The sequence below is a fragment of the Mobula hypostoma genome, chromosome 13 (genome assembly GCF_963921235.1).
Source record: "Mobula hypostoma chromosome 13, sMobHyp1.1, whole genome shotgun sequence".
Lineage (NCBI taxonomy): Eukaryota > Metazoa > Chordata > Chondrichthyes > Myliobatiformes > Myliobatidae > Mobula > Mobula hypostoma.
The window spans coordinates 61,610,716-61,625,352 of NC_086109.1; the positions used below are offsets into that span (position 1 = coordinate 61,610,716).

General features: G+C 45.7%; 1 protein-coding gene across 1 annotated transcript in view; it reads right to left on the reverse strand.

Moving 5' to 3' along the window:
- Positions 1-3,368: 3,368 nt before the first annotated feature.
- Positions 3,369-14,637, reverse strand: part of aldh1a3 (aldehyde dehydrogenase 1 family, member A3) — a 127,176-nt gene continuing 115,907 nt past the window's right edge. Inside the window, exon 13 of the mRNA XM_063066521.1 lies at positions 3,369-4,115. Within this exon, the coding sequence (XP_062922591.1) occupies positions 4,043-4,115 (73 nt within the window). The 3' untranslated portion in view covers positions 3,369-4,042. The remainder of the gene's footprint in view (positions 4,116-14,637) is intronic.

A 14,637-nucleotide genomic window follows, 5' to 3' on the forward strand; every position in this document is an offset into this window, starting at 1 on the left:
CCAACAATCTTTATGTTATTGCATCTGGATCTCCCTTCCAGATCTGAAAGCTTGGCCCGCAGCCTTTAATTTCCTTGTTGCAGCTCAGCGACTGAAGTTTCCACGGCGTGGATTTGCTGCTCGTGGTCGGCGATCTGATTTTCGGTGCTCGACAATCTCTCAGTGAGCACTTGCTGGACAGACAACAGACTCTGGAAACTGTGCTCAAACTTGTCAAACCGCTCGTTGAAGGACTGCAAGAGCTTATTTGACATTTTCTGCCAAATAAGAGGAAGCTTGTCTTCCTCTTCGGCTGACACCATGTCTGGAGGGCGCTTGCTAGCTTGATCCCAGCTAACGTTAGCTGCAGCATCGGCTGGCAGGTGAGCAGCTCCCTTTCCACCTCGTGCTGTTTTACTGGACATGTTCATGTTACACTTTTTGGTGGAGTAAAGGAGAAACAAACAACAGAGTTCTTGCAACAAAAATTGAGATTCAAGCATTCAAAAAGGCAGTTTTAACTCGTAAAGTTTGGTGTGCCATGAGGAGCTTGAAAAAACACATTTATACTACACTTATCTCACTAGCGCCCCCTAGCAACCAGTCTTCTGATCTGAATATGGATTGTAGATTAAATTTAAACTACAGCTCAGAACAGTAAAATGCAGACCAGGAAACAGGCACTTAACTGATTGTCTACCTATGTATAATCCAATCAACATCCCATTGCATGAATACAATTATAATTGACACTTATTTTGGGTGCGTTGGTGGGAAGGTCCAAGCATTTGAAACTGTCCTGTTACCTTTGTGCTGTACTATTGGATTGAGGGTCTGTCTCTGTCTCTGTCTGTCTGTCTGTCTCTCTCTCTCTCTCCTGACTCCAAAAGGCAGTCAGCATATTTGTGAGTGTGTGTATCAAGTAAAAGACTACTTCATCACTACCAGCTACATCTCTCCGTGAATTTGTTCATGCAACAATATCAATAATGGCCACAAAAGTACACCCTTGTCTGTCTGAGCCATTCTTTCATAGTCTTTATTTTCAAAACTCTTTGGTGTACTCCGTAAGGAATTGAACATTGGCTAAACTTCTTTGTTTCCTTTATCCATCCATTGTGTTTCTTACTGTCCAAAATGATAGTTCTAATTTCTGAATTTGCTCAGTTTTTCCCTTCCTTCTGTATTCAAAGTTTTCCACTTCCTTCTGACATGACGCTTGTCAAATATTTTCCCTTCTCACTACAATTTTTATTTGTTTCTGAGTTAGAAATTAATGTCTAATACCAGAGGGCATGCTTTGAAGGTGAAAGGGGGTAGGATCAAGGGGGATGTGAGGGGTAAATTTTTTACTCAGAGAGTGATGGATGCCTGGAATGTGCTGCCTGATATGGTGGTAGAGACAAATACGTTAGAGGCTTTTAAGAAACATTTGGATAGACACCTGGATGTAAGGAAGATGGAGGGATATGGACATGGTGTAGGAGGAGGGATTAGTGCTTTTGTGTCCTTGATTTGCTTTTTAGCTGGCTTGGTACAACATTGTGGGCCGAACGGCCTGTTTCTGTGCTGTATTGTTTTATGTTCTACGTTAATATTCAGAGTATTAATCTGCTACACGGGTTGATTGGGTTGTCGTATTCATCTCTTCCTTAAATGCAGAAAGAAGTGATATAAAGAAGGCATATATCATAAGTGACTTTATTAGTTCAAGTGGAAGTGAGCTCAAGAGTTGAGAAGTTTTGTTACAGCCTTATAAAACTCTAGTTTGACACCTCTGAAGTATTGCATCCATACCTGGTTGTCCCATTATAGGAAGGATGTCAAGGCTTTGGAGAAGGCAGAAGTTTACCAGGTTGCTGCCTGGATGAGAGGGCCTGTGCTAATAGGAGAGGCTGGACAAACTAGGCTTGTTTTCTCTCAACAGCAGAGGCTGAGATCTGACAGAGGTTTATAAGATTCTGAGAGGCATATATACACACCATTATCTTTTCCCCCAGGGTTGAAATGTCTAATACCTGAGTGCGTGCATTGAAGTAAGGGGGGGGGCGGGCGGGTAAGTTCAAAGGAGATGAGTGTGGCACATTTTTACACAGAGAATAGAATGTACTTCCTGGGCCTGTGATGGAGGTTAATCTGACAGAGGCTCTTAAAAAGGCACATGGATATGCAGGAAGTTGAAATACATGGTTGCCGTGTTGGCAGAAGAGATCAGTTCGGCATTTGATTAGTAATGTAGTCAGTCTGGCACAACACTGTAGGCCACAGGGCCAGTTCCTGTGCTACGTTCCATTTAAAAGTAATCCACTGGCAACTTTAATGGCTGTGACAAGTATCAAGATTTACTCAGTACAACGCACGCAAAATGCTGGAGAAGAATAAACAGTCCATGTTTTGGGCTGAGACCCGTTATGTCCATAGATGCTGCCTGACTTGCTGGGTTCCTCCAGCATTTTGTGTGTCCGTGTTGCTCCAGAGGCTGCAGAACCTCTTGTGTTTACAAATTACTCAGTACCGTGTTTTTGAGTAATAATTATGGTACCTTGTATATTGGAGCAATTAATTAGCTGATTATTTTGTTTGATTAAAGTACTGGTGCCTGCATCTTCTTAAGCAATACACGCAATGTGCTGGAGGAGCTGAGCAGATCAGGCAGCATCTGTGGATGGGAATAAACAGCTGATTTTCGGGTCCATAAGATACAGGAGCAGAAGTGGGCCACTCGGCCCATCGAGTCTACTCCGCCATTCAATCATGGGCTGATCCAATTCTTCCAGTCATCCCCACAGCCTTCTCCCCAGACCCTTTGATGCCCTGTCTAATCAAGAACCTATCTATCTCTGCCTTAAATACACCCAATGACTTGGCCTCCACTGCCGCCCGTGGCAACAAATTCCACAGATTTACCACCCTCTGAATAAAGTAATTTCTCCGCATCTCTGTTCAAGACCCTTCATCAGGAATGTGATGTTGTACCTTCTTAATCTGTTCTGTGGCTGATCACATGAATATGAAGGGTCGAAGGGTCTCGGCCTGAAACATCGACTGTACCTCTTCCTAGAGATGCTGCCTGGCCTGCTGCGTTCACCCGCAACTTTGATGTGTGTTACATGAATATGAAACTTATTTGTAGAAAAGCATTTTAACATTCCCTGATTAGCTAGATGAAGAAAGGAACATCTTTGTTGTGTTGAATGATCTCTCTTTACTCCTCAATCCCTTTATCAGTGCAGGTACATCGAGAGTTTCTTGTACTCTTGTTATAATGTTATAATTGAATAGTAATTTCAATGTAGAAAGGAAATTCTTGTACTTCAAGCAATATAACGAAACATGGCTACAGAATTGATCAATTAAACACACATCAACACACAAGGCATTTTCTGCTGGAAAATGTGATGTTTCAAAATTTATTACTTGCAATTGAAGCAAAATGACCACCATAGAGCCAAATAACAATTTTACTGATGGGTTAAACCCAACATATTCACTCCAACATTGAGATGTAGAAGGGTTAGGGTACATTTGTTTCTTTGTTTAAGAATTATATGTTAAAAAAATTACCTTTTAAAGTTGCAGACCTGATACTGAGCTTTGCCCATTGGGAATCTGGGAAACATATAGACTGCAATTATTTTTTTGCCCCTCTGGGAAGTTTTTTGAAGTGCTGTTCTGCAGTAAAGGCAGGTTGTTGATTAGTTATGAGTAAGCAGATTAGCTCTGATGGCAAATCTCCCAGTGAATGATACCCAGTGTGAAACTGAGAGGTTCGCCTGTGATGGTGCATTTGCCAATAACCAGTGTCGTATATATGAAGAAAATAGACAGTCTCCTTCAGTATCTGGGTACAGTTACTGTAAATTGTTAATATCTGATTAAATCTACAAGTTCTGAAGGAAATAAAAAAATACTTTCTTTGTGCAAAGTCAGGAATTTTTTTTAAGAACTTAAGCATTTTGCTCAGTTATAAAACACGAATTTCTCTGTGTCCTTTTGTTTCTTTCTCTTTCAGCTTTTCTTCAGACTTCTTCTGGAACCATTTCACTGTTTATCGCACTTCAGTTTATTGGCATTTCTGTGAGATTTTGATGGTGACGGTTTTCACTTCTGTGTACTCGCTCAGGCCATATTCACCCCTGTAGTGCACAACACAGCAAATGTCAATGCCAGCCAGGCATCATCTTAAAGGATCTCAACAAAATTTGTTACTGTGAAACCCAGAACCAATTTGAAATCTGTAGCAGTGAAATTCTTTATGCCCGTCACCAGCTCTGGAAGTGGGGGGTGGGGGAGGGCACGATATAGTTTAGCACAACGCTTTATCCTACAGGTGACCCGTGTTCAGTTCCCGCCACTGCCTGTAGAGAGTTTGTATGTTCTGTCCGTGACTGCGCGGATTTCCTTCGCGTGCTCCAGTGTCCAAAGATGTACCAGTTGGTAGGTTAATTGGCAATTGTGAGTTGTCCTGCAATTAGGCTAGGATTAAATCGGGGGATTGCTGGGTGACATGGAGGCAGGGATTAAATCGGGGGATTGCTGGGTGACATGGAGGCTGGGATTAAATCGGGATTGCTGGGTGACACGGAGGCTGGGATTAAATTGGGATTTGTGGGTGACACAGAGGCTGGGATTAAATCGGGATTGCTGGGTGAAATGGAGGCTGGGATTAAATCGGGATTGCTGGGTGACATGGAGGCAGGGATTAAATCGGGGGATTGCTGGGTGACATGGAAAGTGGGATTAAATCGGGGAATTGCTGGGTGACATGGAGGCTGGGATTAAATCGGAATTGCTGGGTGACACGGAGGCTGGGATTAAATCAGGATTTGTGGGTGACACAGAGGCTGGGATTAAATCAAGGGATTGCTGGGTGACATGGAGGCTGGGATTAAATCGGGATTGCTGGGTGACACGTAGACTGGGATTAAATCGGGATTGCTGGGTGACACGGAGGCTGGGATTAAATCGGGATTGCTGGATGGCACGGAGGCTGGGATTAAATCAGGGGATTGCTGGGTGACACGGAGGCTGGGATTAAATCGAGATTGTTGGATGACACGGAGGCTGGGATTAAATCGGGATTGCTGGGTGGTGAGGAGGCTGGGATTAAATCGGGATTTGTGGGTGACACAGAGGCTGGGATTAAATCGGGATTGCTGGGTGACATGGAGGCTGGGATTAAATCGGGATTGCTGGGTGACATGGAGGCTGGGATTAATTCGGGATTGCTGGGTGACACGGAGGCAGGGATTAAATCGGGATTGCTGGGTGACATGGAGGCTGGGATTAATTCGGGATTGCTGGGTGACACGGAGGCAGGGATTAAATCGGGATTGCTGGGTGACACGGAGGCTGGGATTAAATCAGGATTTGTGGGTGACACAGAGGCTGGGATTAAATCAGGGGATTGCTGGGTGACATGGAGGCTGGGGTTAAATCGGGATTGCTGGGTGACATGGAGGCTAGGATTAAATCGGGATTGCTGGGTGACACGGAGGCTGGGATTAAATCGGGATTATTGGGTGACATGGAGGCTGGGATTAAATCGGGATTGCTGGGTGACATGTAGACTGGGATTAAATCGGGATTGCTGGGTGACACGGAGGCTGGGATTAAATCGGGATTGCTGGGTGACACGGAGGCTGGGATTAAATCGGGATTGCTGGATGGCATGGAGGCTGGGATTAAATCAGGGGATTGCTGGGTGACACGGAGGCTGGGATTAAATCGAGATTGTTGGATGACACGGAGGCTGGGATTAAATCGGGATTGCTGGGTGGTGAGGAGGCTGGGATTAAATCGGAATTGCTGGGTGGTGAGGAGGCTGGGATTAAATCGGGGGATTGCTGGGTGACACGGAAACTGGGATTAAATCAGGAGATTGCTGGGTGACACGGAGGCTGGGATTAAATCGGGATTGTTGGGTGACACGGAGGCTGGGATTAAATCAGGATTGCTGGATGACACGGAGGCTGGGATTAAATCGGGGGATTGCTGGGCGGCGCATTTCAAAGGCCAGGAAGGGCCTATTCCACACCATATCTCAATAAATAAATAAATGATTTTCAGAATCATTTGAATGGTTCCACCACCTTCTGTTCTTGGTATCTAAATCCATAATTCCTTATTTCCTTTCATTATGTATGGCTTCAATGAGTAAACCAGCTGCACACTATTTGCCCATTTAACTCTGTCCCCTGCCCCTCCAACTCACCCCTAAACTTTACAGAATACATCCAGAAAGAAGCAGCACTGTGTTCTAGAAGGACAAACTCACTTGCTGGAGATTTCTCAGCTGCTGATCCGCAGTTTGTAAAATTAACACTGATTTTAAAAAATGCCAAAGCAACACACAGAAAATGCTGGAGGAACTCAGCAGGCCAGGCAGCATCTATGGAAAAGAGTACAGCCAACGTTTTGAGCCGAGACCCTTGCAGCTCCCTTTAGCTGTGAGCCTGTTGATCAAAAGGAAGGAGGTGACAATAGCTACTGAAGGTTAATTTAGCATATAACCATTTACAGGTGGCTAATACTGAGGCCAATATTCACATTGGAACATTGAATTATTCTGTATATTATCAATTCATTCATTGTGTGCCATGTTGTATGACGTTGGCGATCATGGACTTTCCATGACCCTGGATGTCCTTGACAAATTTTCCTACAGAAGTGGTTTGCCGTTGCTTTCTTCTGGGCAGTGCGTCTTTACAAGATGGATGACCCCAGCCTTTATCAATACTCTTTAGAGATTGTCTGCCTGGCGTCGGTGGTCACATAATCAGGATTTGTGATCTGCACCAGCTGCTCATCCGACCATCCACCACCTTCATGTGACCTCGATTGAAGAGGCGCTAAGCAGGTGCTAAACCTCACCCAAGGGTGGCCTGCAGGCTAGCAGATGGAAGGAGTGTCTTACACCTCCTTTGGCAGAGACCTACTCCACCCTGCCACAATTGTATTATCAATAGACATCACTTTTTCCTACTGCTTCTGTCAGACAGCTGCAGAAACATATGAGCAAATTCTTTGCACAGGACGTCATTCTCAGCTAATGAGCAAGCTTTTAAAAATTTGTGGTAAAATAATAGGCTAAATTATATTTGAACGTTAATTTGGTTCACTAATTATTGGTGTCAAAGATCAGGCACACCTCTGTAAATTTGTGAGTACCCTGCTTAATAATGGTATAGCCAAGGAGCAGTAAAGTTCATCTCCAACTGTTGCTGAGACATCAACCGCCTCCACTCCACCACTCCTCTCTCCTGTTCCAACCTCACTCCCTCTGAGCGCACTGCCCTCCACTCTCTCCGCTCTAATCCCAACCTCACCATCAAACCCGCAGACAAAGGTGGTGCCGTAGTAGCCTGGCGGACGGACCTCTACCTCACTGAGGCCAAACGGCAGTTCTCTGACACCTCCTCTTACTTACCCCTGGAACAGAACCCCACCAAAAAACATCAAACCATTGTCTCCCGCACCATCACCACCCTTATCAACTCTGGAGACCTTCCATCCTCAGCCACTAAACTCATTATTCCCACACCCTGTACTGCTTGGTTTTACCTCCTCCCCAAGATCCACAAGCCTGACTGTCCCGGTAGACCCATAGTTTCTGCCTGCTCCTGTCCCACTGAACTTGTATCTGCCTACCTGGACTCCATTTTGTCACCCATAGTTCAGTCCCTCCCCACCTACATCCAGGATACATCCCATGCCCTCCACCTCTTCAATAACTTCCAGTTCCCCGGTCCCGACCGCTTCATTTTCACTATGGATGTCCAATCCTTATACACCTCCATTCCCCATCAAGAAGGTCTCAAAGCCCTCCGCTACTTTCTGGACAATAGACCTCACCAGTTCCCCACCACCACTACCTTCCTCCAGTTGGCGGAACTGGTTCTCACACTCAATAACTTCTCTTTTGGCTCTTCCCACTTTCTTCAGGCTAAGGGTGTAGCTATGGGCACTCGCATGGGCCCCAGCTATGTCTGCCTCTTCGTTGGTTATGTGGAACAGTCTGTGCTCCAAATCTATTCTGATACTGCTCCCCAACTTTTCCTTCGCTACATTGACGACTACATTGGTGCTGCTTCCTGCACCCATGCTGAGCTCGTCAATTTCATCAACTTTACTTCAAACTTCCACCTAGCCCTCAAATTCACTTGGTCTATCTCGGACACTTCTCTCCCCTTTCTTGATCTCTCGGTCTCCACCTCTGGAGCCAGACTGTCCACTGACATCTTCTACAAGCCCACTGACTCTCATAACTACCTCGACTATACCTCTTCCCACCCTGCCACATGCAAAAATGCCATTCCCTATTCCCAGTTCCTCTGTCTCCGCTGCATCTGCTCCCAGGATGAGACTTTCTGTTCCAGGACATCTCAAATGTCCTCTTTCTTTAAGGATCGTGGTTTCCCTTCTACTGTCATCAATGAAGCCCTCACCCGCATCTCCTCCATTTCCCGCACTTTGGCCCTCACCCTATCCTCCCACCACCACAACAGGGACAGAGTTCTCCTTGACCTCCCCTACCACCCCACCAGCCTCCGGATCCAGCACATTATCCTCCGCAACTTCCACCACCTTCAACAGGAACCCACCACTAAGCACATCTTTCCCTCTCCGCTTTCCACAGGGATCGGTCCCTCTGCAACTCCCTGATCCACATGTCCTTCCCCACGGATCTCCCACCCAGCACTTATCCCTGTAAGCGTAAGTGCTACACCTGTCCCTACACCTCCTCTCTTGCCACCATTCAGGGCCCCAAACAGTCCTTGCAGGTGAGGCAACACTTCACTTGTGAGTCTGTGAGGGTCATCTATTGCATCCGGTGCTCCTGGTGCGGCCTCCTCTACATCGGTGAAACCTGACGCAGATTGGGGGACTGCTTCGTCGAGCACCTCTGCTCCGTCCGCCACAATAGACAGGATCTCCCGGTAGCCACCCACTTCAACTCTGCTTCACATTCCCATTCAGATATGTCCATACATGGCCTCCTCTACTGCCATGATGAAGCTAAACTCAGGTTGGAAGAGAAACACCTCATATACAGTCTAGGTAGTTTCCAGACCCTTGGTATGAACATAGAATTCTCCAACTTCTGGTAATTCCTTCCCCCTCCCTTCCCCTATCCCTATTTCACTCTGCCCCCTCCCCCAGCTGCCTATCACCTCCCTCATGGTTCCGCCTCCTTCTACTACCCATTGTGCTTTCCCCTATTCCTTCTTCACCTTTCCTACCTATCACCTCCCTGCTTCCCCTCCCCCACCCCTTTATCTTTCCCCTTACTGGTTTTTCACCTGGAACCTACCAACCTTCTCCTTCCCACCCTCCCCCCACCTTCTTTATAGGGCCTCTGCCCCTTCCCTCTTCAGTCCTGACGAAGGATTCTGGCCCGAAACGTTGACTGATCATTTCCACGGATGCTGCCCGACCTGCTGAGTTCCTCCAGCGTGTTGTGAGTGTAGCAGTAATCTTCACAATGCAAAGCAACTGATGCATTTAGGTTTCACTGGTTTAATTATACGTACCAACAAAAAAATAAGGTCGAATTTCTTAATTCAGCTCAATCCAAATGAGACTGGTACAGACACAGAATCACACTGGATTACTGCCTGTTGATTAAGTAAAAGGAACTGGCTATTCAATGTTTAAAGGTGAACTGTATTGTAAGATAAAGGCAGTGATAGGATCATGCAGAAGGTATTTTCTGTGCTCTGGGGGTGGTGGGTGGGAGGGTAAACAAGGATAGCTTTCACCTTCACAGATTGTCTCTGCAGGAGAATGACTGCAAGGTGCAAGCTTCTGTGTCAAATCTCAGAGGAATACTTGGTGCCTTCTGGCTGCTGTTCAAAATTACGGATCCCTAACTGTTATTCTGTAAAGCATTGAGTTTATTTAGAATTTGTATGACATCACAAGGTCAACAGAGGTAAGTAAGTTTTCAGTGGTGCAAGAAACTAAGTGAAACACAGAGGCAAAAGGAGAATGCTCTGTTAAAATATTCAGCCAAAGATCTTTGAGGTACTGTGTGCCTTGTGCCCTGGGTTTGTGCAGTGCTTGGCCTCTTGGCTCCGGCGTGTGTTTACAAAACACCATTGAAGCACAATCTCTCAGTGGACAGCAAGGCAGATTTTTGTTTTGGGTACTGTAAAGAGTTTTTTTAAAACACTGAACTGTGGTGATCTGAAAGTTGCTGCTCGAACAGATGGTGAAAGAAAGTTCAACAATAAATATCAAAACAGAATTGACAAAACGTTTTTTTTGTTTGAGTGTTTTGAGAGCCCCTGACAAGCTTGGCACATATCTTTCCCTTGTTAATTAATTTTCTCAGAAATGGCTGTTAAGGCAGAAAAACAGATGGTGGGACTTCAGTACCAAAGGCAGTGGGGATAGAAGCTTACACAGAGTGTATGTTGGGACAACGCCCTACAATGAAAACTGCAGCACTGTTTAAAGGTGGGGCTGGGGGCGAATGGTTACAGAAATTAAAACCGGAGATGCCACCAAATGATGAAGTTAAGATTGATACTTACTCTGTCCGGCAAAAGGCAGTCCTTGACAAAAAGGAATTAAGATTGACTCACGGGCCATCTTTCCAGTAAGTGAGTTGCAAAAGCTTTAGCAGTTGCAGCAGATCCCCAACCTTGAACTCTGGAGTTGACCCAACAGTTCCTTGCTGGCCGGGAAATGAAATCTTGTTCTAGTGGGATTTCCACTTACCACATTGACTGAACATAATACGGCACAGAACAGGAACAGGGCCCTTGGCCTTGGTACCAACCACACCAAACAAAGTTGAATCTACCTTCCTGCACATTGCCTATATTCCTATGTGTCGATGTGTGTGTCTCAACATTGCTATAGTAGCTGCTTCTACCATCTGCCCTGACAGCACATTCCAGGCATCTACCGCTCTCTGTAAAAAAAAATGCCTCATATATCTTCTTTAAACTTTAGTCCGCTCACCTTAAATCTGTGCGCTCTAGGCCTTCAGCAAGGAGAAATCCAGCTCATCCCATTCCAGACCTGAACTACACCCATTCTATTTCAGGAATGGAGCTGGTCCAGTGCAAGTCCTGCGCAATGCACACAAGACATTCGTTATTCCCAGCTGCATTGCTTCTCCTCCCGGGGAAAGGGGGCAAGATGCTTGTGGCTGGGAAGAGCAATTTACTGACCCAATCTTTTCAATAATCATTTGATGACATCTCTGTATTTAATTTATGCAGACCCTACTTAATACTGTGCTCCAGCTTTCATTGTTGGGCATTATCCTAGAGTATGCGATACCATAAGCGAGAATTAGGCCATTTGGCCCATCAAGTCTGTTCTGCCAACTTGACTGATTTATTTTCCTTCTCAACCCCTTTCTCCTGCCTTCTCCCTGTAATATTTGATGTCAATACTGATCAAGAACCTATTAACCTTTGCTTTAAATTTACCTAATGACTTGGCCTCCTCCACTGAAGTATGTGGCAATAAATTCCACAAATTCACCACCATCTACCGAAAGAAATTCCTCCTCATCTCTGTTCTGAAGGAACATCCATCTGTTCTGAAGCTGTGCCTTCTGGCCCTAGACTCTCCCAGTTTTATAAACATCCTCTCCATGTCCAATCTATCCAGGCCTTTCAATATTCAATGAGATCACCCCTTCTTCTTCTGAACTCCAGCAAGTACAGTCCCAAAGCCATGGAAAGTGTTTCACGCATTAACCCTTTCATTCCTAGGATCATTCTTGTGAACCCTTTCCAGGGCTAGCACAAACTTTCTTAAATATGGGTCCCAGAACAGCTCATAATACTCCAAACTCGGTCTGACCAATGCCTTATGAAGTCTCAACATTTCATCCTTGCTTTTATATTCTCATCCTTTCGAAATGAATGTTAACGTTGCATTTGCCTTCCTTACTATTGACTCAAGCCACAAGTTAATCTTTAGACTACTTTTCCAGGGTGGAAATGGATACTACCAGGAGATATGATTTTAAGGCGATGGGAGGAAAATCTACAGGGGATGTCAGAGCTAGGTTTCTTACACAGAGAGCCTTGAATGTGTGGAACGCCCTGCCAGGGATAGTGGTGGAGGCAGATACATTAGGGGCATTTATGAAACTCTTGGGTAGGCATATGCATAGAAAAATGGATGTCTATGTGGGAGGGAAGGGTTAGATTGATTTCAGAGTAGGTTAAAAGGTCAGCACAACACTGTGGGCCGAAGGGCCTGCACTGTGCTGTAGTTGTTCTATGTTCTATTCCAGGGCCCAATCAAGAACCTGTCAACTTTTGCTTTAAACATACCCAGTGATTTGTCCTCCTTCATAGCAGTCTGTGGCGATGAATTCTACACATTCACCACCATCTGGCTAAAGAAATCCCTCCTCACCTCTGTTCTAAATGGTGTCCAGGGCCCTGTCACCTTCAGCTACTTTGTGAGTGCTGTGGTGTGTTTGTTCCCTTGGGTGCAGTGGGCAGTTAAATTGCCACTCCCCAAACTCTGAAGCTTCCCATGTCCAGAACCAGTATGATCACCAGTAAGGCTGACAGAGAGCAAGCATATTTTTGCCTTTAGACAGTAGCCATCTCCAGCACCACCTTTTTCCAGCAGTGGCTTTAGCAATGACAGATCCCTCACTGTCGGTATTCAGCCTGGCAACAGCAGACTGATCCCTGGTAGGTTTCACCTCCACAGTGTCAGTTTTGAGACTGAAGTGAAGATTCTACTGAGTGGTCAGAGGTCAGAGCATGAAACGCACTCAGGCACGTCTTTCGCCCGTACACTGACACGTAAAATAACATCTGCAAAAGGCGGCAATGAAGGTCAAGAAACACAACAGCCTTCAGCATGTTGAGGCCCTATACAAGGTACAGGTTCCTCAGCCCCAAGGACTTCAGCCCATACTTGGCAGTGAAGGAGCTACATATAGGGAGTCAACCAATGGACACTTTGCAAAGTGCATTATTATGGGAACCCACCAACTGATTCCACTTCGCTGGCTCCCAGCTTAAGCCAAAGGGGAGTTGCAACCAGTAGGTAGCTTGGGAAGTTATACATCATAACAAGCATAAGAACATAAGAAATAGAAGCAGGAGTAGGCCATCTGGCCCATCGAGCCTGCTCTGCCATTCAATAAGATCATGGCTGATCTGGCCATGGACTCATTTCCACCTACCTGCCTTTTCACCATAACCCTTAATTCCCCCACTATGCAAAAATTTATCCATCTTTGTCTTAAAATATATTTACCGAGGTAGACTCTACTGCTTCATTGGGCAGAGAATTCCACAGCATATGTTTTCTAACAATCTTTAGAGCCCTGTATGGATTAATTGGGCTGTATTCCCTGGAGTTCAGGAGAATGGGGGGGGGGGGAGGATCTCATAGAAACATTCCGAATGTTAAAAGGCCTGAACAGATTAGATATGGCAAAGTTATTTCCCATGGTAGGGGATTCTAGGACTAGAGGGCATGACTTCAGGATTGAAGGACGTCCTTTTAGAACTGAGATGTGGAGAAATTACTTTAGTCTGAGGGTGGTAAATCTGTGGAATTTGTTGCCATGAGCAGCTGTGGAGGCCAAGTCATTGGGTGTATTTAAGGCAGAGGCAGATAGGTTCTTGATTAGCCAGGGCATCAAAGGGTATGGGGTGAAAGCAGGGGACTGGGGATGACTGGAAGAATTGGATCAGCCCATGATTGAATGGCAGAGCAGACTCAATGGGCCGAGAGGCCTACTGCCCCTATATCTTATGGTCTTCAGGGTCTACGACCTGTTCCTGTAATTGCAATCGCATGCCAGCCACCTCCATCACAATCATTGGCCTCATCCCGTTCCACCAACAGGGCAGACCCAACGGAGGGTCAGAACAGGAGTTTACAGGTAAGAGCGAGTTCTCAACATTGACTTCAAATCCCATGAAGTCTTGTTACATGATACTTGGTCCCAAGCTGCCTCCTCATTACCACCTCCTGTCTCCCTCAGCTGGTGAACCATGTTGAACGAAACTTGGGAGAAGCACTGAAAGGAGCAGGGACATGGAATTCTCTCTAGTTGGGAACTTCAATGTCTATCATTCAGAGTGACCAGGTGGCATCACCACAGACCGAGTTGACTGAGCCTGGTATGATTTTAATGCCAAAGTGGGTCTATGGACCTACACAAGCAATAAATTTATTTGACTTCATCCACAACAATATGTGAGTTCATGTCCCAGAACGTCCCTCATTCCACCTTTACTGTGAAGTGTTGTGGAAGGGTATGACGGGGGGCGGGGGGCAGACTTGATGCTCCTCGTGGTGAGATGCCATCCGGGTGAAGCTGCAACACAGAACTACTGTACATACTGTAGGCGCAGCATACACAGATATCTGTAAATTAGTACTGAGGCTGTGTAGTTCTGCCTTGTCTATTCATGAAGAGTGGTGGAAAATTAAACCCGTAATGGGTGGACCATCCCCCTGCTCAGCGATCATGGGCCACGTCGGGGAACGGTAAGGAAAATGCTTCCAGATAGTGCTAAACAGATGGCCATACCTCAATCTCTTCTGAGTTCCCCATGTTACAGGAGAATGTCTCCAGCCAATTTGATTCACTTAATGTGATATCAGGAAATGGCTGTCAGTACCGGTTACAATTATGGGACTGAAGACCCA